The sequence below is a fragment of the Antrostomus carolinensis genome, unplaced genomic scaffold, assembly GCF_000700745.2.
Source record: "Antrostomus carolinensis isolate BGI_N321 unplaced genomic scaffold, ASM70074v2 scaffold41, whole genome shotgun sequence".
Lineage (NCBI taxonomy): Eukaryota > Metazoa > Chordata > Aves > Caprimulgiformes > Caprimulgidae > Antrostomus > Antrostomus carolinensis.
The window spans coordinates 19092-45981 of record NW_010291771.1 but is presented as its reverse complement, the minus strand read 5'-3'; the positions used below and the strand labels follow the sequence as shown (position 1 = coordinate 45981).

General features: G+C 39.9%; 1 protein-coding gene across 1 annotated transcript in view; it reads left to right on the top strand.

The window, feature by feature from the left end:
* The window catches only part of CCDC88C (coiled-coil and HOOK domain protein 88C), a 92097-nt gene extending 69910 nt beyond the window's left edge, over window positions 1-22187 (top strand). Inside the window, exons 16-29 of the mRNA XM_029087149.1 lie at window positions 383-571; window positions 950-1111; window positions 2207-2484; window positions 7829-7972; window positions 9080-9266; window positions 9492-9637; window positions 11036-11125; window positions 11951-12192; window positions 16101-16283; window positions 16689-16757; window positions 17554-17622; window positions 18393-18694; window positions 19693-19908; window positions 21116-22187. Coding sequence (XP_028942982.1) covers window positions 383-571; window positions 950-1111; window positions 2207-2484; window positions 7829-7972; window positions 9080-9266; window positions 9492-9637; window positions 11036-11125; window positions 11951-12192; window positions 16101-16283; window positions 16689-16757; window positions 17554-17622; window positions 18393-18694; window positions 19693-19908; window positions 21116-22123 — 3285 coding nt within the window. The 3' untranslated portion in view covers window positions 22124-22187. The remainder of the gene's footprint in view (window positions 1-382; window positions 572-949; window positions 1112-2206; window positions 2485-7828; window positions 7973-9079; window positions 9267-9491; window positions 9638-11035; window positions 11126-11950; window positions 12193-16100; window positions 16284-16688; window positions 16758-17553; window positions 17623-18392; window positions 18695-19692; window positions 19909-21115) is intronic.
* The last annotated feature ends 4703 nt before the right edge of the window (window positions 22188-26890 follow it).

Sequence of the window (26890 nt, the reverse complement as noted above, 5' to 3'; positions counted from 1 at the left end):
CAGGAATTTTTTTTACATAACCACTATTTGCAGATCTCTGTTTTTCCATGTTTTTTTCATTGGCATGGCATTGTTTTTCTGCCTTGTTTATTGAAAGTGTAGGCTGAGGAAGACTGCAGTTGAAACATCTCACCTAAGAACAGCTTGTCTGTTTGTTAGGTGATAGTGAGCTGGAGTCAAAGAGGATCTTACTGGAGTCCAAGAGACATGGATTCCTTCACCTGTCCATGTCTCAGCTTCCCCATCTGTGAAGTCATGTTGATGGTTCTTGAATTCCTTAAAGTCTGTACAGTGCAAGAGAGGAACTGCATACTCCATCATTATTAATACAAAATCCCACTGTTAAATTAGTGTTGAAGGTTGTTGCTTGTTGGCTTTGCAGGTAAAGAAGGACTTTGATGCACTTAAGCAGACTCAACAGGATAGGCAGTATGCTCAGAGGTCACTGAGGTATTCTGCAGAGAAACTCATTCCCAATCACCAGATGGATGAGAAATTGGAAACAGGACACCAAGAAGCTACTGTGGAGCTGCTGAAACTGAAGGACAGGGCAATTGAACTGGAAAGGAATGTAAGCTTTCTCCTTCCATTTCCTGTTATCCCTCAGACTTCCCTTGTGATCATGAGTGGGTTGCTGGAAACTAGATCTTTGAGTTTACAGGAATCTGGTGCTTTTTCTGGAACACATAAGTCTACCAAATTTCTCAGGTTTCTCTTAGGACTGTTTGGGACTTCGATGCTATATATTTCTTGTATAATGTCATTGCAGGGATTAATCCTGTGCATAACATCTGTCCTACTTTCATTTAGTGCTGGGAGGAGTTTGCTTTTGCACATTTGTTGCAGAATGATCATCACTAATTGGTTCTCATCTTTAATAGAACTATGGATGATCAGGACAGCTGTTTCATTTCTTCCTGTCACCCCTTCAATGCCATCTCTTTTTCAGAATGCAGCCCTGCATACTGAGAAGCAGCTGCTTAAAGAACAGCTGAAGCATTTGGAAACACAGAATGTCTCCTTCAATAATCAGGTCCTGACACTACAGAAGCAAAACGTCTTCCTTCAGGAGCACAACACTGCCCTGCAGACACAGACAGCCAAACTCCAGGTCAGGACAGCCTTGCACCTCTGTGCCAGGAGACTGGGTTTGATTGTAGTAGTGTGGAGAAGATGACAGCTAGTAAGAAAATGTTTGTATTGGTAGGCCGATGTAGTGATGAGGCACATAAGGTGGAGCTTAGAGTGAGGTCTGAATTTCTCCAAGCTAGGAGGGAAATTGGCTCTGTAGCTAATATCCAGTAGTTATCTTCATTAAGAAGGTAGTTATTTAAAGAGAATTTTTTACAATCAACGCAGCAAGATCCAGATGTGTCATTCCGGAAGTGCAGCTTCTGGAATAAAAGATCTTTGCTCTTGTTTTCTATGAATACCATGCCTGTGAAAGAGCTTGGAAGAAGTGGAAAGAGGACACAAGTCGGCTTCCAAGAGGCATTGTAGCAATGAGTTCCAATCACAGTTTTCACATTTTCAGACAAAATGTCAAAGTTGCCAGTAGAAAACAGATACTCTTAAGTGTTAGTTTAATTTTGAAAAAATAAACTTAGCTTGAGAAAGGGGATAACATTGGATTAGCTCTGGGTTTTTTGATGTGAATTTCCCTTTTCAAGCTTTTTCTCTCACGCGTTCACAGATACATTTTTAGTTCCCTTTGCTTATTTCTCACCTGCAATTGAAGTATATAAGCAACGTATAAAATCAATGCACTGTCTGTGTACTGAAATCAGACTTCTTAGGAGTGCTGCCCTCCTCCAAACTTCTTAGGAGTTTGAGTGAACTTAAGTTTTCATTACTCATACACAAATAGGGGATAACTTTGTCTTTGTACATGATTGTCAGAGATGCAGTTGAGTTGTGAGTATTCCAGCTCATCTAGCTCTTCAGGCTCAAGAGCTTCTGCTAGTAAAACATTGGGGTTTTTTCAGTTTGTAGGTTATCCTGATACTTTTCAGACCACTGATAGCATGGCTTTATATGGTGCATAAATACCAAAATGATGCCAAATTGTCTGTAGATGTCTTAAGTCTACAAAGCAATGGATGCATTTTTGATTAACTCTATACGTAAGCTGCTATTACATGTTTGTTGTGTGTACCACCAGTAGGTGTAAATAAGTAATGCTTGTTTTTTATTTGAGAAACTTTAGGTAGAAAATTCAACCCTCAGCTCACAGAGTGCTTCACTGATGGCCCAGAATGCTTTACTCCAAAATCAGCAGACAGCCAAGGAGAATGAGAATGAAAACCTAATGAAACAGAAGGAGCAGCTGAAAGCTGAGTATGAGTCATTGCTTCAGGACCATGAGCACCTTGCTTCACTGCATGAACGGCAGTCTGCAGAATATGAAATGCTAATAAACCAGCACAGCTGCCTGAAAACATTACACAAAAATCTGGATCTGGAGCACAAAGGACTGGGTGAGAGGTATGCTCACTGGTCAGGGATGTAGTGTAGCTGGAATGTGCCCATGTTACAATTTTAGTCTTAAAAGTTGGTCTCCATTTACAAACAGGAACTACTAAGTTGTTCCCCTGAAAAACTGTCTTCTCATCCTTGCTATCTTGAGGAGATTAGATCAACATATTTTCAAAGCTGTAGATTTTAGACCTCTAAAGGTGGCAGACCACAGCTGACTGATACTTAGCAAACATGGGCTTGGGTCTTAGGGATACTTTGTCAGCAGTAGCTTAAATGCCTTTACTACATTCAAGGTTCTGTGCTATAATAACATGCAGCCTTAAAAAGATTCTTCCAGTTCTACTGTGTGGGATATCTTTTCTAGTCAAGTTGTACCATAAGGTCTGCAAGTCACCAAGCTAATTACTAATGTGTGAGTAGTATGTATCTTGAGAAATTCAAATCATTGAAGATTGTGTGTGGCATCAACCTCATGGCAAAGGAGGCTCTCTGAAGGAAGCTGTGTTGAGCTAGCTATGAGATAGTGATGTATTATTTATTTTCTTCTCATTCTCACAATCTAAGGCTTTTCCTTCAGGCTTTCAATTGAATTGTGAAATCAGAGTTATATGTTTATTGTTTAGTCTCTATTCACTATCATTTTCTGATGATTGTGCAGGAATCAAATAATATATATGAAGTACTACTACATAAGTGCCACACTGCCTGCCGCTCAAAACTTTTCTTATATAATTCTGTGATTTTCCTCAAAATATCTGTATTCAGTTTCAGTTTCAGTGCAAGACCATGAGTTGGGTCAGAGAAGCTCAATGGTGATCTTTGAAGGTACACTAAAAATTGGTGCTAAATTTATATTTCCCAAAAACTAAGGAGCTCCCATTACAGTGTGTGGTAAATGTTGATGAAGTACAGAAATAAACCTATTGTGATTGAAACATCCACCAGGGTGATGTTACAAGACAGCTGCTTGGCTGTCAACTAAATGAGCTGTAAGTGATTACACAGACACTGTTCCTGTTTACTAAGTCTCTCTTAGGCTGATTAATGGTTCTCATTGATTCAGGCTTTGCTTGAGATTATCACACTGTGCTGTGTTGAGGCAGTTTGCTGGGTTCTTTCTTTGCTTGATGAGTACCAATTATTAAACAGTTCTAGACTAAGGAAACAGTGGTTTTCTAAAAATAGATTATATCTAGTGGTAAGTGCTCAGATCACAATTGTTAGCATTATCAACTTGGATTGTCGGTTACCGAGATGGGGCCGCCAGTGAGAAATGTTGCAGGGAAACAGATGGTGGCATTTCCTATACTCAAAGCAGGTTGATTTTGGCAGTTTCAAAGAGTGTGGTGTCCTCCTCGGTAGATCAACCTCAAAAGATACTTATTGAGGTGATTTGTCCAAGGACAGCCTGTGTCTCTATTTGACTGTCAGAAAAATGGAAACAAAACACTTTTTGTGTGTGTGGGTGCTTTGTTTTCCCTCCTTGGTGTGCTAAGCGCAGTTCAGCTGTCTGAGGGAGCAGAGGGGAGAAAGTTAGAAAAACAGCTGTAAGAAAACTGATTTCTTCTGGCACTCTGAGGCATTTAACTGTTAAGATGAAATATCTCGTTTTCTACTTCAGCTAGAATGCACCACCTGCTAAATTTTCCCAGAGCAGATTAGTGCAGACAAGAAGTTTGCTTGAGCAGTGTCTAAGAGACAGGTTTTACTTGTCCCAACCCCAAGTAATTGTTTTTTCTCAGTTGGAGACCGCATTGCAATCATAGTTCTGTTGCTTAAGGCAGGGTTGCACTCCTGCACAAACCTATGACTGCAGCTTGTCTAGAAAAATCCACAGCAACTTCAGTTAGCTTGTAGTCTCCTAACACTGTGTACAGCCAAGGTCCCCAGGGTTTGTGTAGTTCATTCTGGTATATTCTAGCCACAGAATATTTTCTGCACCTGAGCAAGCGTCATTAGACCTCCCTCGGCTCTGTCTGCACAGTATTAGCACTGCAGTGGGATTTAATAAAGGGTTGTGTGTAACTGCAGTGAAATGGCCTGTCATAGACCAGCAAACCTTAGATATGGGGGCTTGACTTAGCAAGAAAAGGAGAGTTAGTACGTTAGCATCATTTACCGTTAATAGCAGTTTGTTGCCCTCGTGGTGTTTGGCTGACCATCTCAGTGAACACAGAAAGGCTGCATTTTTGACATTGCTTTACATATTACACATTACTAGGGGGAGGTAATAACTTCCTAGCTACAGTTGATTAGTAGATCCTTTAGTATTTCTTTGTGGCTTACTCTTGAGAAGTCTAATCCTGCAGAGACACTGGAAAAACTAATCCCACTGGAAAAACATGTCTGCTATGGAGAGCTACATATTGCAGGGACTTATTATTTTACCAGTGCTGGCTAATAATTATTGTTCTGGGTTCCTTTTGCCACATGCTTTTTATCATAGCTGGGCACTTCGAAAGTTCTCTCAGTCACAAATATTTGCCCACAACGTTTCTGCTAACAAAGCAGCAGAAAGAGTGAAAGCCAGAAGGAGTAAAGAGGAATATGAATATTCAGTTCCAGGAATGGGTTGTGTCAGGGCCAAAAATGGATTTTATTTGCATGTATAAGAATATCTTTTTTAAAACCTCTCTGTCCAAGTGCCTGATGCTTAAAGAAGTGGAGTGAACATGAGTGTTGAATAGCCTACAGGATGGGTAACCTTGTCCTTGATGGTAGAGCTTGTCAGGTTGCACAAATCCTGCTCAAATGGTAAACTCCATGCTGAATCTGGACTACAAAAAAATTTTGCTTAGGGATTTCATTAGGGCTCCAGAGATGCAGAATCACTTGCATTTTTGCAATCTCTTTTTTCTTAGCTTTCGCCTACTATCTAGGAGAGCAGCTGTGATCTACCTCAGGGGTTCTCATGCTCAAAGGCAGCATGTGGAGCTGGGCCAAGCTGGTAAAACGGACTAGTATACTGCTTTCCTTTAAGCAGCCCTCTTTGAAAAATAGAGCGCTTGGATTAAAATGAGTGGAGTAGCCCTATCAAACAGAAATGGCAAAAGAATTCACAACACAGTTTCTGCAGGGGCAGCTGTGGCAATCTCCGCCAAGGGTCTGACTGTGGAGTTTGTCTTCTCAGACTCTAGATTGGCACACAGTCTGTCTTAAATCCTTCTTGGAGCTGGTTGTGAAACCCTCTGCTTTGAGGTTCGTCTATTTGTTGTACAGACATTGAATTTGAAATGTCCTGGAGCTGAATGGAGGAAGAAAACAAATAAATAAGGTTAATTAAACTCCATTGCTGTTACTGGGAATGAATAGTAAAAAGCAGCTTTTGTCTGGGAGACAGGTACTTTTCTGTGTGGGCCTTCAGTGGACTGGAATTTGGGACAGGCTGTAATTTGACCTTGGGATGAAGAGGAAAAAAAAAACAAGTTGGCAGGAATCATTGTATTTGGTGCTGTTTGCTGCTTTTGTTTTTACTTTGAAATTTTTGTGACTGTAGAGTAACTGTGCTCTGTATTCATCTCCACTGGGATGAGAGTTGCAGGTAGATGATGCTTGTTCTCTCTAGCTTTTTCAGGCAATGCTGCATCTTCCACCTAGTTGCTGTTTTAAAATTGCTTAGAAGGATGTTTCTCGGTGACTGGCACAGGTGTATCTGCCCAGGGATATTTCAGGGCAATATCCTTTTATCACAGTCACAGAAAAATGTGCTGATGACTTTTGACGTTTGCTACACCAGTGTCCCCAGTGGCTTCTGCTAGTGTGTGTGTATGGGCACAGACCCTGACAGAGGCCACCAGAGGGGAAAAAAAAAGTCTTGCTGTTTAGCAAGGTGGTCTCAAGCCACCTTGTTCTTTGCAGCATTTTCAGAATGCAGGCGGTATAGCAGCTCAGGGAGGCTGAGCCTGCCTAACCAATGCCTGTGCCAAGTACAGAGGAATTGTTCCACACCTCTGTTGTTTTAGCATTCCAGAGATCAAAATTAAAGACATAGTTTGTGGCATCTGCCTTCTGTCTCTGCCTGTCTCCCCACCCTGAATGTTTTACACGCAAATTGTATAAACCAAGTAACAGTGGAAGCTTGGACGTGAACACTGGTGTTGCTCTTGCATTTCTCACTAGAGAACAAGTAGAGCCACTCAAGCCAGTTAGTCAGCCCCTGCTTAAAAGGTGTTTTGCTGTCAGCTCACTGATCCTAACCTCATCATCTGTCTAGATGTGATAGTTTAACTTAGCTGGCAGCCAAACAAGACACAGTCACTCGCTGCCAACCTGCCCTCCTTCCCCCTGCCTCCCAGGGAATCGGGGAGAGAATTGGAGGGGTAAAGGTGAGGAGACTTATAGGTTGAGATAACAACAGTTTAATAATCAGAGTAAAAATAAAATTTAAATGATAAGAATAATAAGAGTAATAATGATAACAACTATATGAGTGATGCACAGTACAATTGCTCACCGCCCCCTGATAATGATCCTGGAGGAGCGAAAAGGAACCCCGAAACTGAAATTGCAATCCTGGAAGAGCAAGCCCAAGCGATTCCCAAGAGAATTCCCCTTTTTCTGGTCAGCTCTGGTTAATATACTGAATATGACGTAATATGATGTGGAATATCCTATTGGCATATCCAACTGTCAATTCTGGGTTTTACCAACTACTATGCTTTTCTCCCCGCCCAGTCCTCTGCTCTTGGAAACAGCCCAAGCACAGTGTCCTTGTATCTTATCAACATTCTTCTTGTAACAAATCCCTCACTGAAACCAAAACACAGTGCTTTCTAGCTACTAAGAAGAAAATTAACCCTATCCTAGCAAAAACCAGGACACTAGAATATGCAGGAGATTATTACATATGCAGGATGTATTACCTGTGCATATTAACCTAGTAAGCCTTAGGCTGTTACCTAATAAACTGTTGCTCATTCCACTGCTTCCTTGTTGTTTTTTGGCTGCAGCTTTCTACTTTTTAGTCAGGTTTTTGAAACCTACCACTAACAATTATTGGTGAATGGGATTCCAGCTTAATAGTGCAGTTTCCACTCACTCTGGAGACTCACATATTTTTTACCAAATAGTCAGAATCTGGAATTGAAATAAGGGGGTTTTTTGGTTTTGTTTTGTTTTTTTTCTTCCCCTAAAAGCTTTCCTGTTGACTTATAAACTAAACAGAATTTCTATGCATAGTGTGGAATTCTTTAGCCTTTGTAGATGTTTAACCACACAAATGTGTATGAAACTAAGCAGGTAGGAAAAAAATAATTTCTGGTCGTTGTGGTATTACCTATTAAAATTATTAAACTAGAGGAGGAAAAATGTTTGAATGAAAGCTAAGAGTGTGCTACTCCTCTTTCTGTAGATACAACAGTTTAATGAAACACAAGGCAGAATTGGAAGAGTTGGAAATAGTTTTAAAAACTGAGAGAGAAGTTCTGCAACAAGAGAGGAGATCAAATGCAGTAACCACTGGGGAAAACCAGAAGCTGAGGGAAGAACTGGACAGGTATAGTTCCTTTGCTAAATTCTTGTATATATCATTAAAAAGTAAATTATGCAAAATACACAGTTGTTTTCCTGTATGGTTTTAACTGTAGCTCCTTCACTAGAATACCTTCATTAGCGTGTCTGTTATTTTTTCTCAATTTCTGTCTTCTTATTTTGATCATTTTGTTTAACTCATTTAAGACTAGCAGCTTCATGGATGCTGTCAACAAATACTGTTATTCAGTGCTTCCAACACAGTCTGATTGTAGGACTTTTGCTCATTCAAAATAAACTTCCACATGTAGTTCAGTACACAAGTGTCTGTAATGACTTGTTTCCAAGTGCTTGTCTTTAGAACTACAAATACCCAAAACCCCTAATAATATCTAGAGTTGTGTGAAATGGTTCCTACCCATTTTTTTCCCTTAAAGAGAACTCTTTTATGTTTTAAACACAATATGATTTAGTTCTAGGAGTTACCATTGCTGTTTATTTTCTGCTGCCCAGAGAAAGCTGCCGTTTGTTAATACTCGAAAGAGATTTGATATTTTATTAAAAGCTGGCAGAGAGCAAAGCTTAGCTAATCTGTCAGCAGATACAGAACTTAACCTTTTTTTATTTATCCATTTATTTAATTTTATGCCTTCATGATTTGTAGACATTTTTAGATTTATCAAAAGTTATAAAAGAATGCCACAGTATCATCTTACAATATTACAGTGTCTCACAGTTCAGGACACTTTAATACTCATATTTCATGCATCAGAAAAAAAAAAGTGAGTGTTCTTTATTTGTCCCAAATAGAACTGCCTTTATATCCAAATACTCTTAAATACATTGTGCCTCAGAAATTTGTGGTGTGTTTCTTACGCATTGAGGAAATAGCAGTTTTATGTTTAAACTATTTTCCTTTCAGGTCTCTTGTAGATTTGAAATATTTATAATGCTATTACTACTTTCTTAGTAAAATTTTATTATAGGCTTAGAATAAAAATAATTTTAGGAGTTAGTCTTTGGAACTTAATGTTTGATTTAGTGACAGCTGCACACTGGTAGTGTGATCTTTGAATGTAAGGTATTTTCTATGAAGTGTCCTTCATAATCCTACTGGCCTCTTCATGTTTAGGCTGAATTTTTTGCACGACCAACTAAAGGCAGAGTATGAAGGGCTGCATTCACACACTAAGGAGCTGAAAACTTCCTTGAACAACTCTCAGCTGGAGCTGAATCGTTGGCAGGCTCGCTATGATGAGCTGAAAGAACAGCACCAGTCCATGGATATTTCTCTGACCAAGCTGGATAACCACTGTGAGGTGAGTAGCTATAGGCAGGTATACTGCTGGGTTCCTGTTAGAGTGCTAACATTGTGTGAAGTTTTTGGCACACTATATATAGGAGGCCAAGCTATGTGGTCATAATAACACCCCCATATATCTTATCAGTTTCTATCCTATGCTGCTATGCTATTGTGTTAGCTTGATTGTGCACTTCCAGAGAAGCCAGATGCAGAGGAGAGATTAATCTGTCTTGTTTAATAGCTGCTGTCCCGACTAAAGGGAAATCTGGAAGAAGAAAACCATCATCTCCTGAGTCAGATTCAGATGCTGAGCCAGCAGAATCAGATGTTACTGGAGCAGAACATGGAGAACAAGGAGCAGTATCATGAAGAACAGAAACAGTACATGTAAGAAAATAGAGATTTGAATTGTGAAACCTAAAAAAGTAATCTAGACAAACATAGAATACAAATAATCTATCAGGAGTAGAAGGACAAGCAGGGGAATGATAGGTCTACTTGATACCTGGCTAGAAGAGGGGATGTTTAGAAGGAGATAGACATAATGGGATGAAGCTACAAAATTTCTTCATGTTGCCTTACTGCAAAGAGATGTTCAGGAGACACCTGGACAAGCACAGCTCTCCAAATAATGTAGATGAACCCATGTGGAAAATTTAGTTATAGAAGGTTGAATGTAAACCCAGTGGTACTTCTCAAAGGTTTATGAAGAGCTTGAAAAACAGCTGAGTTGCAAAAAAACTTAGTCTGAGAGTCATTTTCTATTTATATTACTGAAGAATAACAAATATTCATACTCCTCTAGTTTTTGATGTTTGCTTTGTAAGAAGTACTTTCTTTGATGTTGTTTTTAAGGATGCAAGCATCAACATAGATCGTTTCATCCTCCATGCACAGGGTGACACACTTAAGTGAGATACCCTGTTTAAACATACTGTACATTTACAAGAATCCTGTTCTCACTGCAGCGAGTTTCTCTTATAGGTATGGAAGAAGGAAGAAAAGTGTTCTTAATCCCAAGAATTTTAGTCTAAGCACGTCAGGATTATATAGTTGAAATGTTAAAAATTGTTTGCTGAAATTGACTGAATACGTTTCAAATGTACTCTAAGCATATTTATCCAGTTGTCTGACAGTTCTGTGATGGAGGTACATTAGACCTACTACTTGAATGAGAAAAGATTTGCAAACACCCGCTGTGCAGGTTAAGTAAATAATGAAGAAAAAAATAATAAGAGGATTACATGGCACTGCTGAAAGTGCTTTGACACTGCTTCCAGGAGACCAAAGTAATCTTATAAAAGATCAAACATTATTTATTTCTCTAGTTACAACAGAGTAAGCAGAACAGAAATAAAATACCCAGTTATCACATAAACAAGAAGTTTTAAAACTATGTAAGGATCTTAACCCTTGAGTAATTGTCAGTGATCTGTGGATAAGACTTGAACAATTAGCAAACATATTTTCAAAACCGAGAGTAAGATTAATCATAACACCCACCAAATGAACTCTGCGTGAGTTATTAGCGAGTAGTCTAGCACCAATCTACTGTTGTTCTTTCACCTTTCATGCTTATTGCACAAAAATCACCCATCAGCAAGTTTGGTAGGCTTTTGCATTTGCCCTCTCTAAACAGACAGTGAATGAGCTCAGTAGGATTCTGAATGTTATACAGTAGGAAGATATTTCAGCCTCACCTCTCTTGGTGGCTTTTGGTCCTCAATTTTTTGATTGTGCATAATTTCATACAGCTGGTTCAGAATGTACTTCTTCCCCTCACAGTGATAAATTGAATGCCTTAAGGAGACACAAAGAAAAACTTGAAGAGAAAATAATGGATCAGTACAAGTTCTATGATCCTACTCCAAAAAAGTAAGTCCCATATGGATTCAGTTCTGCTGCTATTGTATGGTTTGAGGGTGAGAAAGGACTTTCCATAACTGGAGATAACAGAAGTGTCATCTGAAATAAGGACACTGTTGTCTCCACTCCACTTCTCTCTTTACTCGCATTGCGGAAGCCATTCCCTGAAGCAGCTGATTGTGTTACAGGAGGTTTTGTTAATATAGAGTGCAATACCTCATGTGGGGCCTTCTGTTTTAATACTGGAATCTGAAACTTTGCCCTGAATGAATATCATCTTGTCCCTAGCAGGGGAGGGAGGGACCCACACTATGGTGACTAAGCAGCAGTAGGAGCTTCCAGAGCTGCTCTTTCAAAGGGGATAAGCAGTCCATTGAAGAGAAAGGACTTAAAACAGTTATATTGGAGAACAACAATAAAGAGCCAAGCTAATTCCACCACACATAGTTCTGATAGTCTTAGCATAGAGAGTGTTTCATCTTTAAAGCCATTTTCATTTTTTCCCTTCTCAGTCTGTTCCTGTAGTAGAGCTTTTCACATTGCTAAAATGTCTTATGTGGGTCCATATGTGTAGTTCAGATTTCTAGCAGAGGAATGGTTGTCTTTCTCACATTTCTTATGCCAAAGAAATATTTCTGTAAAATAAATTTGGCTTTGGGAGAGAAATGGATCTTAAGCTGTGTGAAATTCATGCTGCATCTTTCCAACCAATTCATGACAGTAAACAAATAAGAATGTAGGATGGCTTGATGTCTTTAGCACAGCTGTAAACTTCTTCAGGGAGTACTTCTTGTAGTGTTTTATGAATCCCATTCACAAAACTTGCTTTATCAGGAAAAACCACTGGATTGGAGCCAGAGCCTTAGTGAAATTAATCAAGCCAAAGAAGGAGACTACAAGGGAGCGATTGAAACCAGCAGCAGAAAGCCCTCCATGGCATTCGGAATCCCCAGAGGTGGTAAACTCTCCATCTGCCTCCCAAAAACTGAAACATCAACCAGAGACTCATGATAATAACTCTCAAGGGTCAAACTCTATGGAAGAGAGAGAGAACCCTGGGTGTTCTTCAAACAAAGGTAAGGAATACCCAGCCAGCTAAACAGTATATTTTGATTAGAATTTTAAAAGATTTAATATATAGGTTATATTAATATCACCAGCATTATTGTTTATATCCTTTTTTTAGTAAACTAAAAGTTTTAGTAAGCAAAAAAACCCCTAAACTAAAAAGCTGAGTAAATGAAAAGGTGCGGTGGTTTGATTTGGTTTTAGTTTGGTTTGTTGCTTTTATCTGCTTTCCATCCCTTTGGGTTTTGCATATAGTTTCTTGGTTTACCTGAATGTGTTGCATGTTACTGAGTAAGTTGGTGGAAATACTTAATTTACTGGGGTTTTGCAAGAAAGCAGTTTAAAGTTAGACCATATAATATTATGGTTCATTAGCAAGTAGTCTTCAAATGAGTAATAGCTGGTCTTACAGCTACTGCCAGGAGATGGCGCACATGCAAAAGAAATAACATAGAAAATGCTAATTTATTGTGATCTAATTATTTTGGAAGATGATACAGAGACTTTGAATCAAACTAATAATTTCTTAATTTAAAATAATGAAAAAAAAATTGACACTCTTAAGGCAAACATAAGGAAGATGGAATTATTTCTTTTTCTGTTTAGTTAGTTCATACAGTAAATCAGGTGTTCCTAATTATGGGAAACTTAAAAGAAAGCTCCTCAAAATAAATCCTCTCTGGTCTTTATTAAAGGTAATATATATCCCAAGCCTTTTTTACTCTACTGAGATCACTTCTGTCATCTTCTATATATAGAACGCTGTCCTCCAGGAATACTTCTGAAGAAGCAGCTTTGAAATTAATCCTTAAATAATAATTCCTCTCTTCCCACTGGGGAGTGTGGAAAACAGAAGGGGAGTAGCTGAGGAGGGTAGAACTGTTGTTATGAACTACTTCAAGTGTCTGTCTGACTGAGTTTTTATTTTGATTGGATTTTTTTACTTTCTCCATTCTTATTCTTCAAGTTCATTGATTCACTTAAAATAAAAATTCATGTCTCAGAACATCCATGTGATTCCAGGAGATGTTAAGTGTTTAACATACATCCAAAGCTCAAACCTGGGAATTTGGGCTTGGGTTTCCACAGAACAAGGCCCTTGTGGAGTGCCAGAGATAAAGTCTCTGGGGCATCATTCTTTTTGATATTGTATGAAACATGCTTATGTTGAGATGATGAGCATCAGTATTAAAGCCTAGAAGACATCTGGGGAATTTGAGTACACTAAGTAACATGCAGACTTATTTGATTTTACTTGATTAAGTAAAAAGATGTTGGATGATCTAACAGTAATTTCTTAATGGACTTGCTTATATTTTATGTATATGTGTTACTCTATGCATTAATCTGAGTGAGATTAACTAATTATTAACTATGTGTTAATCAGCCCTCCAAATATGTGTTAGTCTTTGTTTAGCTGTTTCATTTTTACTGGTTGTGTAGTTTTTAATCTGTTTTAAGACACTATAAGTTTTATTTACAAGGGTTTTTTTACTTTTTTTCTTCTTCTTTTTGGGATACCTGGGTGATAACAATTTAGCTGCGCGGCGCAAAAAGATTGCCTTTTTGAGAAGCAAAATCAAGGATAAAGAAAAGTCTCCTAAGTCTTCATCGAATCATCAGTCTCTCTCTAATCGGCTCCGGTTCTGGTCTTCTTCCGACATCCCATCCTCTCCTAATGAATTTCTTTCTTTCCCGGAATTGGGAAATTTCTAACACCTTCTCTTTAGCATTTATCTTAATTTATTTCTGACAAATATTTTAAACAACAATAAAAAAATCCCACATACATTAAAAGAATACACACCTTAATAGAAACACTGAGCATGTCTTTACAGTACTCTAAATACAAGCACAGATTAGTGAACATGGACTTAAGTTTTCCTGTAGAAGATGAATCACTATTGCGCACTGTGGATCATTTCTTCAATGCAGCACATTTTTAGGGGACCTCATGGCATAGAGTTTGCGTATGTATATTGGCTGTGGTGCATGTTATAAGTAAGTGAAGTTGCTATGCGCTTCGATATTTTCTTGCAATCACATACTTGCATTGTGTGCAGTTAAAGTGTTGAACTGAGTTGCTGTTGCTAATGCTTTCTATAGTGTCGGGGTCCTACTAAAATACAAATGTAATATATAAGCAGTCTCAAATCCTATTCTGTGCCAGTAAATGCTAAAATTGGCAGGTTTTTTTAAAACATCTTTGTCTGCTTTTAAATAGTCTAGCTTTGAATATAGAGTGAAAGCTACTGGGAAAATTATTCTCTGCAAAGTGTCTTGACGTTTGCATTCAAACCTGCTGTTTAGCAAGGTTTCACACTTCCAGCTATGAAAATTCATCTTGAATTGGGCTAAAGTTTCAGTTTCTGCTGCTTCAGTTTTGATAGATTTTCGATTTATTTATTTATTTATTTATTAAGAAGAAGAAGAAAGTAGATTCCCTTAAGATTGGGAATAACCCTCATCATGGATCCATTGCCCAGAATTCTTATTGCCTGATAGTCACAACCTGGTGGCTTCTGAAACAAATGCATAGGTCCAGTCCCCACCCTGTGTTAGAGAAACGTATGCAGCACAGGCAGTGCGCTACAGGGAGCTCAGCAGAGGGGCCAAAAGATCTCATCTCCCTTCTTGCTCTGAGAAGTGATCCTTCTGTGGCCCAACCAAGAACACTGGTACAGCAGCCTGTTGCTGCCCATTTTGGGGTTTGTAGAGAAGTTTGTCTCCAGGGCAGTTACTAATTCTGGCATCTATGGAAGATGTTAAGGGGCACCTACAAAGCCAATACAGAAATACAGATTTGCTTGACAAGCTTTAGCCAGTAATTGCCCCTACAGGCATGCCATAAACTTCATTTCTGAGAGGAAGTGCCAGCCCTGTGCTATGGAGCCCACGCAGACTGTGGGAGAAAATGTTGTTTCTGAAGTCGGCTTCCAGGAGTCGTCAAAGATGACAGTCACTCGATCCGTTTCTCTAATACAGCTTTGCTGCTGCTCTGTGCTTTGAACTAACTGTTGTTTGTTTATTTCGACCATTGCACTCTGCTGTGTTTTCAGTGTTCAGTTACTGTTCTTTAAGAAAGTACTCTATAGAAATATATAGAAAACTAGAATCTTGCATCTCATTAAGGGTGTTTTCTGTAGTAAATTCTTTACATTTTGTTCTATTTTATGTGTGCCTTAAAGCGTTAATTCACATTACAAGAAATTAATTAACCTACCTCACCACTAGGAAAGATGTCTTCAGTCTTCTGAATCTAAATAGTATTGTAGCAGGTAGTTTTTGTTGTTCTCATGCTAAGATCCAAGGAATTCCACCTAAAAATCATTGCACCAGAGCATCCTAATAGCAGCAGAGTTCTAACTTTGTAGAGACTGAGCTTTTACCACAGCAAAGATCTAAACCTGAAAGCAATTAGCTTACTGTGCAGATTGTGCTAATAATTTCCAAATCAGCATTATTTCTCTTTGAATAAGACTGTGACTTCTGTCACTCTTTCTTTATTTTATTTTATTACTGAAATAAGTGCTTATAAAATGTACTTGCAAGGAATAATGTTATGGGAATTTCACACCTCACTCATCTCTTCTGCATTCATGTCTTTGCTCCTTTTCTTCTTCCTTTCACAGTAATTGTTGCATGTATAATATCAACCCTCCCACTGGCACTAAGCAGCCCTTGTCACTCCCACACTTTACAGAGAGCACACATGATTGAAAAACTGGTGACAGAAATTTCCTATCCAATACTGAACTGTTTATGGGAAAGCTTGCAAAACTAGTGCCTCTGTCGTGCAGTTTCTTTGTGCCTGCTTGTCATGTTTGTATGGGCAGATAATACAAATCTCCTAATGCTGTTTCTCATTGACTTGTATTTATTTACCTCTTCTACACCCCCTCCCCCACCCCACCAGTGCTAATGGACCTAAAGCAAAAGAGGAATTCCCATCACGGAGGCAGCAATGATAATGTTGAAATCTCAGCAGACTCTGTGACAAAACACTGCTCTGTGGAGCTGGGTCCCAGGACTTACTCGACCTCAGCTATTCATCTGCACACTTCCACCCCCATCTCCAGGCTCCAGAGCAGACCAAAAGGTGTGTGGTGCATTTGATATACCAGCCATTAGTACGAATCGGGCTCCTTCATAGTTCCTGCTTCGGTGAAACGTGGATTCTAGTGTCATTTAAGTACATTTAACGGAGCACTGGTATTTTCACTCCTACTTTATCTGCTTAATGGTTTAATTGATCAGATACAGGGTTTCCTTACTCGTGTAATATCATCAGCTTGACAGACCATTTAGATGAGAGTTCTTCTGTGGTTCCCTGCCCAGTAGTTCACAGCAGTGGTTAGAATATGGCTGCTTTTCCGATGTTGGCTCTATAAAACGCTCTTGATCACCTCAGTCTCCTACAGTGCTAGTATGCAAGTGGAGACTGACCTGAAGGATCAACCTTCCTGTGTTTAATATTACCTTTTAAGTTTTGTGTTCTTTTCAGGCTATAATTCAGAAGATGATCTATGTGAACAGTCCCCTGAGGTGGAGTTTGCAAGTACCAGACAGCATGGTAAGCTTGTGGTTTAGAGCAGTCATATATGCTAGTACATTAAGACCAGTTACATTGCATCCACGTGAACTGTCCTGGTGCATTTTAGTTAAAGTAGCAAGGTAGAATGAGATGCAGTAACAGAACACTATTTTGAGAATGTGGGTCTAAGTACTTCTGGTTTTCTATTGAGAAATTTTTAATATGGACATTTTCCCAAAGTAAATTTTCAAAAAACAATGCTGACATTGAGACGTGTTGCTTTGCCCCAGCGACAGACTCTTTAGTGCATATCCTACAGATTTGTTGCTGATTTTTCTGGACAATGCTGAATTCCTTTTCCTAAAGGGAGTTAACCTATTAAAAAAAAAAAAAAAATCTAGGTGGAGGGTGTGGATGCATGGCAGGAACACTGGTGCAGCAGCAGCACTTTCTGCTAAGAGACTCGTGGAAGACTTAATTTGCAGGCTGTTTATCAGCTCCTTCCAAACAAACAAACAGAGAAAGAGACAGCAACTTATTGTTGAACTTCTTCAGTATTTATATTACTTTGTTTATAGCTGTAAAAGCAAAACCCAGAACATACTTTGTGCAAAACTTAAGTGAGAAAAACAAGATGGATCATGAACAACTTGAAAAATGAAAAGGTTTCTACTCTGTCCAGACTTTGGCATCCTGTGTATGTGGTGTTAATAATGTTTTCTAAGTGTCTTAGTTGCATAGGTCCTATTTTGAGAAGGCGGGCTGTAGCCAAGTCTTCTAGAGAATCAGAGGAACTTAAGATGTTTGTTCATTGCTTGTTTTGTGTTTTTTTCAGTGTCCAGGCCAAACAGTTTAGAGAGCAGTAGAAATGCTTCCAGCAGTAGTTCACCTCTCAATTTGAAAGGTAAAGCTTTTACAGCTGAGTTCTGACAAACAGGAAGTGAAATTCCATGAAACTGTGTGCAAAATGCCATTTTCCTTCCAATTAAATTTGAAGACTGTTGTTTTGAAATAGTAATGATTATGCAATCTGGACATGGCTGTCTTGGGAATCAAAACTGCTGGCAAGAAGTATTTTTCTAAGATTGATTCTGGCAAGGGGTGGCTTTTAAGGCAGGCAGTCTAGTTTTACTTCAGTCTGCCTGGCATCATCTTGTGGAAAGTATCTTAGACTCCTTTTACAACAACAGGTCTCCGCTGTTCTTACTCTGTATGCAGCTTCTGTATGGAATCAGTGTGCTCTGGAGACTTGCTTTTGCTGAAATTGTACATCCTTGAAGGATGTCAGGAGACCTGGCACTGTGGAAAAATCCACTTTCTGCTTTCCCAATGGCAGCTTTTGACTCTCAGACCATGCACAGCTAAGATTGGGAGAACTTCTAGTGGCACAGAAGTGGTAAAGGAACCTCCTTAATATCTGTGTTATTCCTATTCTTTGGACAAGTAGTTGTGCTTGTTTAACTCAGGGATTCAAAGTATGTGCTGTAAGACACTTACTAGTCCTGATTTTCCAGAGTTCTGACTGCCTTGAGTTCTGTGGGAGAAGAAAGTAAGGTCAAAAATACTACCTATTGTGTGTGGAAATGGCCCTGGTTGATGAATGTCCCACCTCAGTGAGAAATCTTCTGAAATGAGGGAAGAATTGTCTTTAATGATATTTATGCTTCTCCTTAGGTTCCTTAGATCATATCCATGGTAGAACTGACAGCCTCAGCAGTGAAGATATGGTGCCAAGCAGAGAAGCACCAACCTCGCTCCGAGACACCTATCCCTTTCACTCCACTTCTGCTGTCTTAAGCCCTAGCAGTAGGCATGAGTCTTCCTCCCACAGGAGTGGTTTGACTTCTTACGATATACCTCAGAAGAGTACTCCATCCCAGTCTTATGCAGGCAGGCAACGGTCTGCCTCACCTGGCAGTGAGATGGTAACTTTGGAGGAGTTCTTGGAAGAGAGCAACAGGCTGTCCCCACCAAGTGTAAGTAAATAGAGCTAGATAGCCCATCTTGGATGTCAAAAAACTGTTCAAAGCTGATTCAGGGGAATGAGGGCATACGGAAACAAGGAAAGACAAGAAGATCCTTGTTCATGCATGTGGAACTTGGCAGAGAACTATTGAATCTTCCAAAATGAATGAAACAGTTCCAACAACTAAGGCAAGATTAACTTTCACACAGCACTCTACCAATTTATGTTGGTGTATCAGCCATGGCAGGTTAGGCAGATAACTCATTGCAAGTACTATGTATTGGATGCTGGGACTTTTTAATATCAAACGCTTGTGGTCAGGGTTTCGTATTAGATCATTAGTTCTCAGCTCCATGTATTTTTATTTGTGAACTGTAAGTTTTCTGTGTAATTTTCAGCTGCTAAATCTGTAAATCAAAATGAAACAGCAATTTTCAATTGAAGTGCAAAATGTGCATTGTTAAAACCATCTCTTAATCTGAAAATACCATTAGTGCATTTGAGATATTTTTTTCATGCTGAAGGAAGTTCTCAATGCTTTCACCATGCTGTGTGTTTGTGTGCTGACTGACACTGTTCTGTTGGTTCAGTGACTGCAAGAATATGCTGCACGCTGAAGTGCTTTGTCAGAAATGAAATGTTTGTTTTCTAGATGGCATTTGTCTCTTACTGCTCAGACATGCTGTACAGTAGTGAGGCAGTGCAGTATCAAGCATGTTAATATCTTAAGAACAATTCACTGACAGTGGAAGTGAATAGATGTTTCTATTTCATGAATGCCTTGGTAACAGTATCAACCAACAGAGCTGTACCATTTTATGGCATCAATAAATTCTGGTCCTTGAATTTTCAGAGCAATATTTAAATACACCTCCTATTCCCTCATTATCCTAAATACAATTCTTAGCTTTTAGAGATTTTTAAAATTAGATTTTTTTTTTTTTTTGTCTGTAACTACCTGATCATGTCTCCATATTCATTATTTCTATCATCCTTGTTCCTTTTCAGCGTCGGCGCAGTTTAAATGAGAGTGAAATGATTTCATTACACCAATTTCTGTTAGAAGCTGATGCACTGTATTCCTCTTGCTACTCCCTATGTCCTTCCCTCCATCAGGAACCTTCGCAGTCACTTGAATCGGTCCTCAGTCATTCATGTCCTGACAGCGTGAGGCACAGAACAGGCAGGGAAAATAGGAGATCTGCTTCACTGTATATGCCCAGGGTATCAGTTTTCTTGCTATGAAGGCAACAGCTCCCAACTTACCACAGCTTTTGCTACTATATTAATACCTATAGAAGCATAGTGTAACTCTTAGCTGTTACCCTAAAAGGCTGCCAGATCACGTGCATTAATTGCTCATAAAGTATTTCCAGTGCTTGTGCATAAACATGCGTGTTTTTCGAGGACTAGTCATTCTGTAATGCTAATGTGCGTAACAGAAGTTTGAAGTGAAGTTAAAAATAACCCTAATGCTTTAACGTTTAGTTGAGCATAGAAATCTTCCCGCTGCACTATTACCATTGATGGTGTTCACTTGTAGCAAATGAGTTTTGTAACTGGAAGAAGCATTTGGAACGCTAGTGAAATTAATATATTGAGCTTTAACATACTCCCTAGAGAACAGTAAAGAAATAAATTCCTTGAGCTTGTTTCAGCATGTTTTTTGTGAAGACAGCATGTTCCTCATCTATTCTGAGCATGCTTCATACTAATAGTTCAGTGGCAGCTGATCAAACATCACCATCTTTGGATTGCATGGAGCATCCCCATGAAATAGTCATTGTATATTTTCTTTTACTGCCAGGTTAATTGTCTGACTTGAAATTTGCAAGCTAATTGTGGGCAAACAATTTCTCCATTTTTGTAATGATTTTTTATACATTTTGTTATATTCTACACACAGCTTTTAACATACGTAGTATATTGACTGGGAGAGGTGAGGGGAATCAATGGAGAAGCAATGAAAGTTTCATGCAATGCTAGCACATCTCCCCAGGGTATTCTCTCCTGTAATATCCCTGAAGTTACCGTAGAGTGTTATCCAGATGAACTGTATTCTGGAAGATGACAGACCGTCATATGTGCTGATACTAATGGCTGTTGTTAATATGATACTGATGTGGCAGTGGCTGATGTGAGAGGAAGGAATAGAGCTGCTGCCCAGGTTGCAAGTGAGATGAAATTTTTAAAATTTAAGACAATTAATCTGGCAAACAAGGCTATCATGATCTAATTATGATGTTACTCCTTGATTTGGATTTACACCCATTGTAAGCATTTATATCTTCTGTTCCCACTTAAGACATTTATGTTTGTATTTGGGTTGAATTAAGTGGGAAGGAAGATTATCTGAACACAAAGCTCTGCATGTTTCTTTAAACAAAAAGTGTTGTCATTAATGTGGTATGTGCATATTTTCTCACACCAGGACACCTCCAGTAACAGAGATGACTTGCTCAGCGATTACTTTAGGAAAACAAATGAGCCTTCAGCTACTGGGAACCTCCTGGTTCAGCCATCCAGAAAGGAGGCTGCTAAGATGCCCACTGGTCTTGTTGCTCCAACTGTAAAGATGACCATTGCCAACGAAGAAGGAAGAATGGCTAAGCCTGGAAATCACATGAAGCCAAACATCAGACAAGTTGAACCTGAGCCTCTGGCAAGCTCCCAGGGGTCCCTTAAGCTTTCTCACATGGCACAGCACCAGCCCACCAGTGGGATGCGACAGATGCCACAACCTCAGCAGCCTTCAACTGTGAGCAAGAGGAGCACATCACTGAGCAGGGCATTCAGCTTAGCCTCTGCAGACCTTCTCAGAGCCACTGGCCCAGAAACATACAGGCAGGAGAGCCCTCAGAAATCAGCAGCAGACCTGCGTGGGGGCAAGGACGCTGTCAGTCAGACCACTTGGGCTTCTGCTCCAACAAGCTCCCAGGCAACCTTAAGAGAGAGGCCACAGTCTGCAAAGGTGGCAGGTTCCTTGCAAGGTGTTGATTCCCGCTGTCGGCAGCTTGAGGCAAAGCGCCTTTCCCTGGCCTCACCAAAAGATGAGAGGCCGCTCTCCTTCCATCAGTTCTCTGCCTCACCCACTGCATCCACCAGCAATCTGAACATGCAGCAACAGGAGCGTGTGAACCCTGGGCAACACTACTCATCACACACTCCCTCTAAAGTCAGACCCAAGCTAGCCCCTCCTACTGGGGAGGTGGCCACAGTGGCCCCTGCCAGAGCTGTTTCCAGCAGCATGGAGGGGAATATTTCCCTAGGGCAAGGCCAGGGTGATGCCCTACTTACCAAGTGCCAGGGTAAGCTGCCAGAAGGCAGTGCTGGGCCTATGGAGGAGCTCATGAGAGGAAGCAGCTCCAACAGCACTCCCGGGTCTTCAGATCCCCAGGGGGATCAGCAGACAGTTTGGTATGAGTATGGATGTGTGTAACCCACAGATGCAGCTAGTAGTATATATGTTTGGAATTGCTGATGTCTTGGAAGCATTTGTCTAGACAATGTGCTAGTTCTTAAAAGGCACCACCTGCATGCTGATCTGAGTGTTCTCTGGGTACTGTTTTCTAGTTGGACAAAGTACAATTAAGAGAAACAAGGAGCAAAACTCCAGCCCTTCTTTTGACACTGTTGTGCCTAAAACAAAGTGGAAGCCTGATGTAATCACACAGCAGCTGGTTCTCACAAGTGCTGAGCGTTCCCCAGTCCAGGAACAGCTTAGCAGAGTCCTCTGTCATTGCTGCACTGCGCACCCCTCCTACCTGCATTAAAGAAGAGTTTCACAGGTCACACGTGTGTGCTGAACCCAGTCCCGCCATTGATATATAGCTTAACCATACTGAAAAGGTCATATAAGAGCCAAACTTCTACCCCAAAGACAGAATCAGGCTTAAGTAGCTTAGGTAGCTTAAAGAGGAAGTTGAAGAGCAAAAGTATGTGGCTTTAGCCACGGATCTGTTAAATCAATTCTTCTTGCCACAGCCATATTCTGTAGAGGTAACATGTAGACTTCAGAGGTCTCATCTGAACCTTCCCTGCTGGGACTGTAACACAGAGGCCAGCATAATTACCCCACTGCCTTCGCTAGAGCTGTAGCTTAGTGAATCCTTGACTCTGCAAGCCAAGTGGTGCTGCATTTTCAAACTTGTTTTATCTTTTATACAAACACTGGAACTAATGCAGTCTTTCAGGGGAGATGTCATTTCAATTGCAAAGGTGGCATCTTGTGTACAAAAGTGTCTTGTATGTATATAAGAAGCTCCAGTATTGTATAGGAATGGTTTGTAAATTATATTATTACATCCCTGTGTGCATGACAACCCACATCCTAAACAGCATGTGGGATTTTGTCTCTTAGAAATCCTTGTTCATGTCTCCAAGAAATTTGCTCAGTAGAGAAAGCAAAAAAAATGTGTATACATGTGAAAGAAATACACTTTTAAAAATCTATTTATGTGTGAAGTTCCTTGTATGTTTCTGTCCAGAGTGTTATCAGCTGCTTATGTATATATGATCAAATGCATATCTTTAATTCTATTTTATGTTTGTAAAGCTGTTTTTCTTGCAATAGACTAAATCCTTAAAAAAAAAAAAAAAACTTGTTTTACTGGTTCCGATTTAATCTAGTAAAAGCTAAAAGTGATTCAGCTGAGGATGTTTTTGTTATCTAGTATGTAGTAATCCCATTCTGGAAACTACAAAATTGTTTATAATAAAGATTAAAATAAAATAGATGGATGTTGTACCTTTTTTTTTTCCTTGGGAAAAAAATACAAGCCATGATTCATGGTGCTGGATGGAGATCTGTCTGCATTAGCTTTGTGCAAGCCTCAGTATTGATGTGGCAGAGTTGCATTTGTTTTTATAATGTTGCCACAAAAGGTGTATCGGGAATATTTCTGAGTGTAACCTTCTTACTGAAGGTTTTAGGAGGATTAATGATGCAAATTAAGTGACTTCCAGGTCACTGTAGAATCAGGCCATTAGATTTTTATGTTTCTTTGACCACTTCAGACAGTACTAAGCATGCTGGCAATTTTGACCATGCTTGCATTTTGTACAATCTGTTTCAGCTTAACTCTCGGGAGGCCTTACAGGAGCGAGAGATTACTCATCTTTGAACATGAAGAGATTGGCAAAAGGAACTTTCTGCCTTCTCTGCTATTTTAATTGCAAACTATAGTTTTGCAACATTTTAAAAATTATGTGCTATACAGCAATTTTAGAACATACTGAGTGGTTTTTGGTAAACTGAAATTCTTCCAGAAATTTCCTCTTGGCCAGATACTAAAGACTGGTGTTTCTCCCTTGTTTCAGCTCCTTTCGGGAGGCATGTGCTCGATTGCCCTGCAGGCTGGACTGCTGTGGAGTTGATCTGTGAGTTGACAGTTACTGTGGATCTGCTTTTGCTATAAATACCTGCCCAGTCACATTCACCACAGTTGTAATTTTCTGAGTTATTTACAATTATTTCTCAATTCTAGTGAGTTTGAATTAAAATGCACTTAATACTTATATAGTACCTTTCAAGTATGGGATAATTTTAAATACAGACGTTATAACATGGAACAGCTGTTGAAGCACATAATGCTGTGGTGCCTGGACCTTCCTGGGAACTTTAAGGAAGATTTTGGTATAGATGCCTGTCCTGCCATGGCAGGTGCAGTCATTTTGCAGTCTGCTCAATTAATTAATTGTTTTCAACTACTCTTTGATAGATGCAGTGGCTCTTAGGTCAGTGTGCTCCCGCCGTGTGCTGCACCATCAGGTAAGAAATGGAGTGGGTGGGAGAAGGGGGCCTGCCCGCAGCTAAGGTGCTGCTCTGCTCCTCTTTGCCTTTTTGGGATGCCCAGAGCAGTCAGTAGGATAAATAGGTGTTTCAGTGAGTCAAAGCTAACGTGGGAGAGAAGTCAGTTGTGTTTAGCAAAAGAGAGAGGGAGAGGGAGTAATCAGTAAATCCTCCTGCCTTTGTGCTGGTGGAGCTGGGCAGGTGGAGCTGCCATGAGGCACCAACTTCCATGAGGTGGCAGAGCTGCCAAGAGAGGTTCCTCTGTGAGGGAAAAGTGGAGGGGACAGAGCTGCCAGACCATTTCAGGCTTCTCGGTTCCTTCCAAGAAGAAAAGAGGAACTGTGGTGAAATAGCAGTGGTTTCATTTGCACAACTTCAAAGGCTGGTGAGACGCGCTGTGCAGAGCGGTGTGAGGGCTGGCGGCCGGGCCCGGCTGTTGGGAGTGCTGGCAGCAAGCTGGCTGCCATACACGGTTCTGTATGTAACACTCCAAGTTGCGTTCAATAATGGAGTGCCTCAATAATGGAGTTTGTATATGTGGCTCTAGATCATGCTTTCCATTCAAGGACAGATTTTTGAAGGGGATCCCATCCCAAGGAGGCAGCTAGGTAGCTGATGGGTGTCTGAGAATAGCCAAGGGGCTGTGCCTTTGGCAACACGCACTGCCTGCAGCATGCTTATACTGAAGTCAGTGAAGCTGTTTGCCATGAGGAAACAAATTTTGTTTAAAATTGCACTCACTGCATGACAATGGTATTTGCTTGAAATACAATAAATGGCTGCTGTGGAAATGGCTTTTAGGCAGTCGCGTGCTCTGTGGTGAGAGTATCTCCTTACCAAGAAATCTGAAGCCCAGGTCCTTTACAGACACCTTGTCATGGAAACCTCTTTCCTATTAAATGTTCTTTATCTGTTCCTCTAATTTGAGAGCTGATTGTGAAGTGGGCAGACCTTTTCTGATTTCAGTTAATTAGGATCAGAACATAGAATCTCTGGAAGAATAAACCATAGTGTCTACTTTTTTCTGTAACAAGGGCCATTCCAAGTATAAATCCATTGTAAATATGGCTAGTACTTAGCTTTGAAAAATGACACCAAAGTACACCATGTGGTTGGAAATTATTTCTGATCATGCAGATATTTGGGGGCATATTAGAAGTTCAGCCAATGGTAAATTACTTTTAAGACAGGATGTGGAAGAAACGCTCCAGAAATCATTAGTTTGTGTGAATGACTTCAACCTGGATGTTAACTGAGTGTAAAGAGATTAATGCAATTTTTTGTTAAACATGAACCCAGCTGGGCTGATGAGAGCATTTGCATTGTGTTTTTGCATCTTTGAATGAAGAGGGGAAAAAAATCAGTCATGGTAAGCTTCACCAAAAAGAATTACCTGAACAATTGCTTCTCTGCCCACCAGTCCTGGAATATCAGATCCTGGCAGCACTGGAGATTTTCAGGGCAAGGTGGAAAATGTGGAGATGTTTTTACAAATCACCAGTACCAGGCAGAATTAACCTGACCTAACAGTTCAGAGTGAAATAGTTGAGTTACTAAAAATAGCAAATTAAGTTACTGTTATGAAGCATTGCAAGACTGGAAAAATAGACTGGGCTGTGAAGGTCTGTCTTTAAAGTTGATACTAGAGGCTGCCATAATAACTAAAAGAGAATGGCATTAGCCAGAAGGTGGTGAAAAAAATATGATTTAAGAGAGTACTGGCAGGAGTTTAAGGTGACTGGGAGAAGCTATTGCAAGTTTTGCAAAACCAAATGGTGTTTTTCTAGTCACAAGGATTTCTTCAAAAGTATGAGAACAGTAGACAACAGAGAGCTGCTGTTTAAAAGCTTCACAAATGGGAAGGTCCTTAATAGGCTGACTTGGGTACTAAAGAGTGAAGTGTGAGTTGATGAAGTGTGACACGAAACTGAGATTAGTTCAGATTTGGAGGATTGTGAAGAGTCTCATTAAAGAGTAACAGATGAGTGGGAAAGCCTGTGGCAGACTACCTGTGCTTACCCCTTCTGAATCTGTGGAAAGGGCAGTTTATTGACTGTTGGGGTTTTTTTCTGGGGGTGTAGTGATGGGAGAACAGAATTGGTTTTTACTGGGAACAGGATAATGAAAATGTGGTTATTCCACAGAAACTTGGAACCTAAAACATGTCCAAAAGAAAACACAGAATGCCTTGGAAACTAATGTCAGCTCTCTATCATTCCCAGATGCTGTTCTGATCAGCTGTAGTTAAAATACTTGCATGTTTTTAACTAAAGATTATAATAATTGAGGATTCTGTAGCTCTGATGGTGAGGCTATGCCAAAGTACATAATGTGTGTGTTGCATACCAGAATGAAGAAGAGCAATAGATCTAAGCATTGGCATTAGCCTGTGGAAGGCATGTATTGCACCAAGGG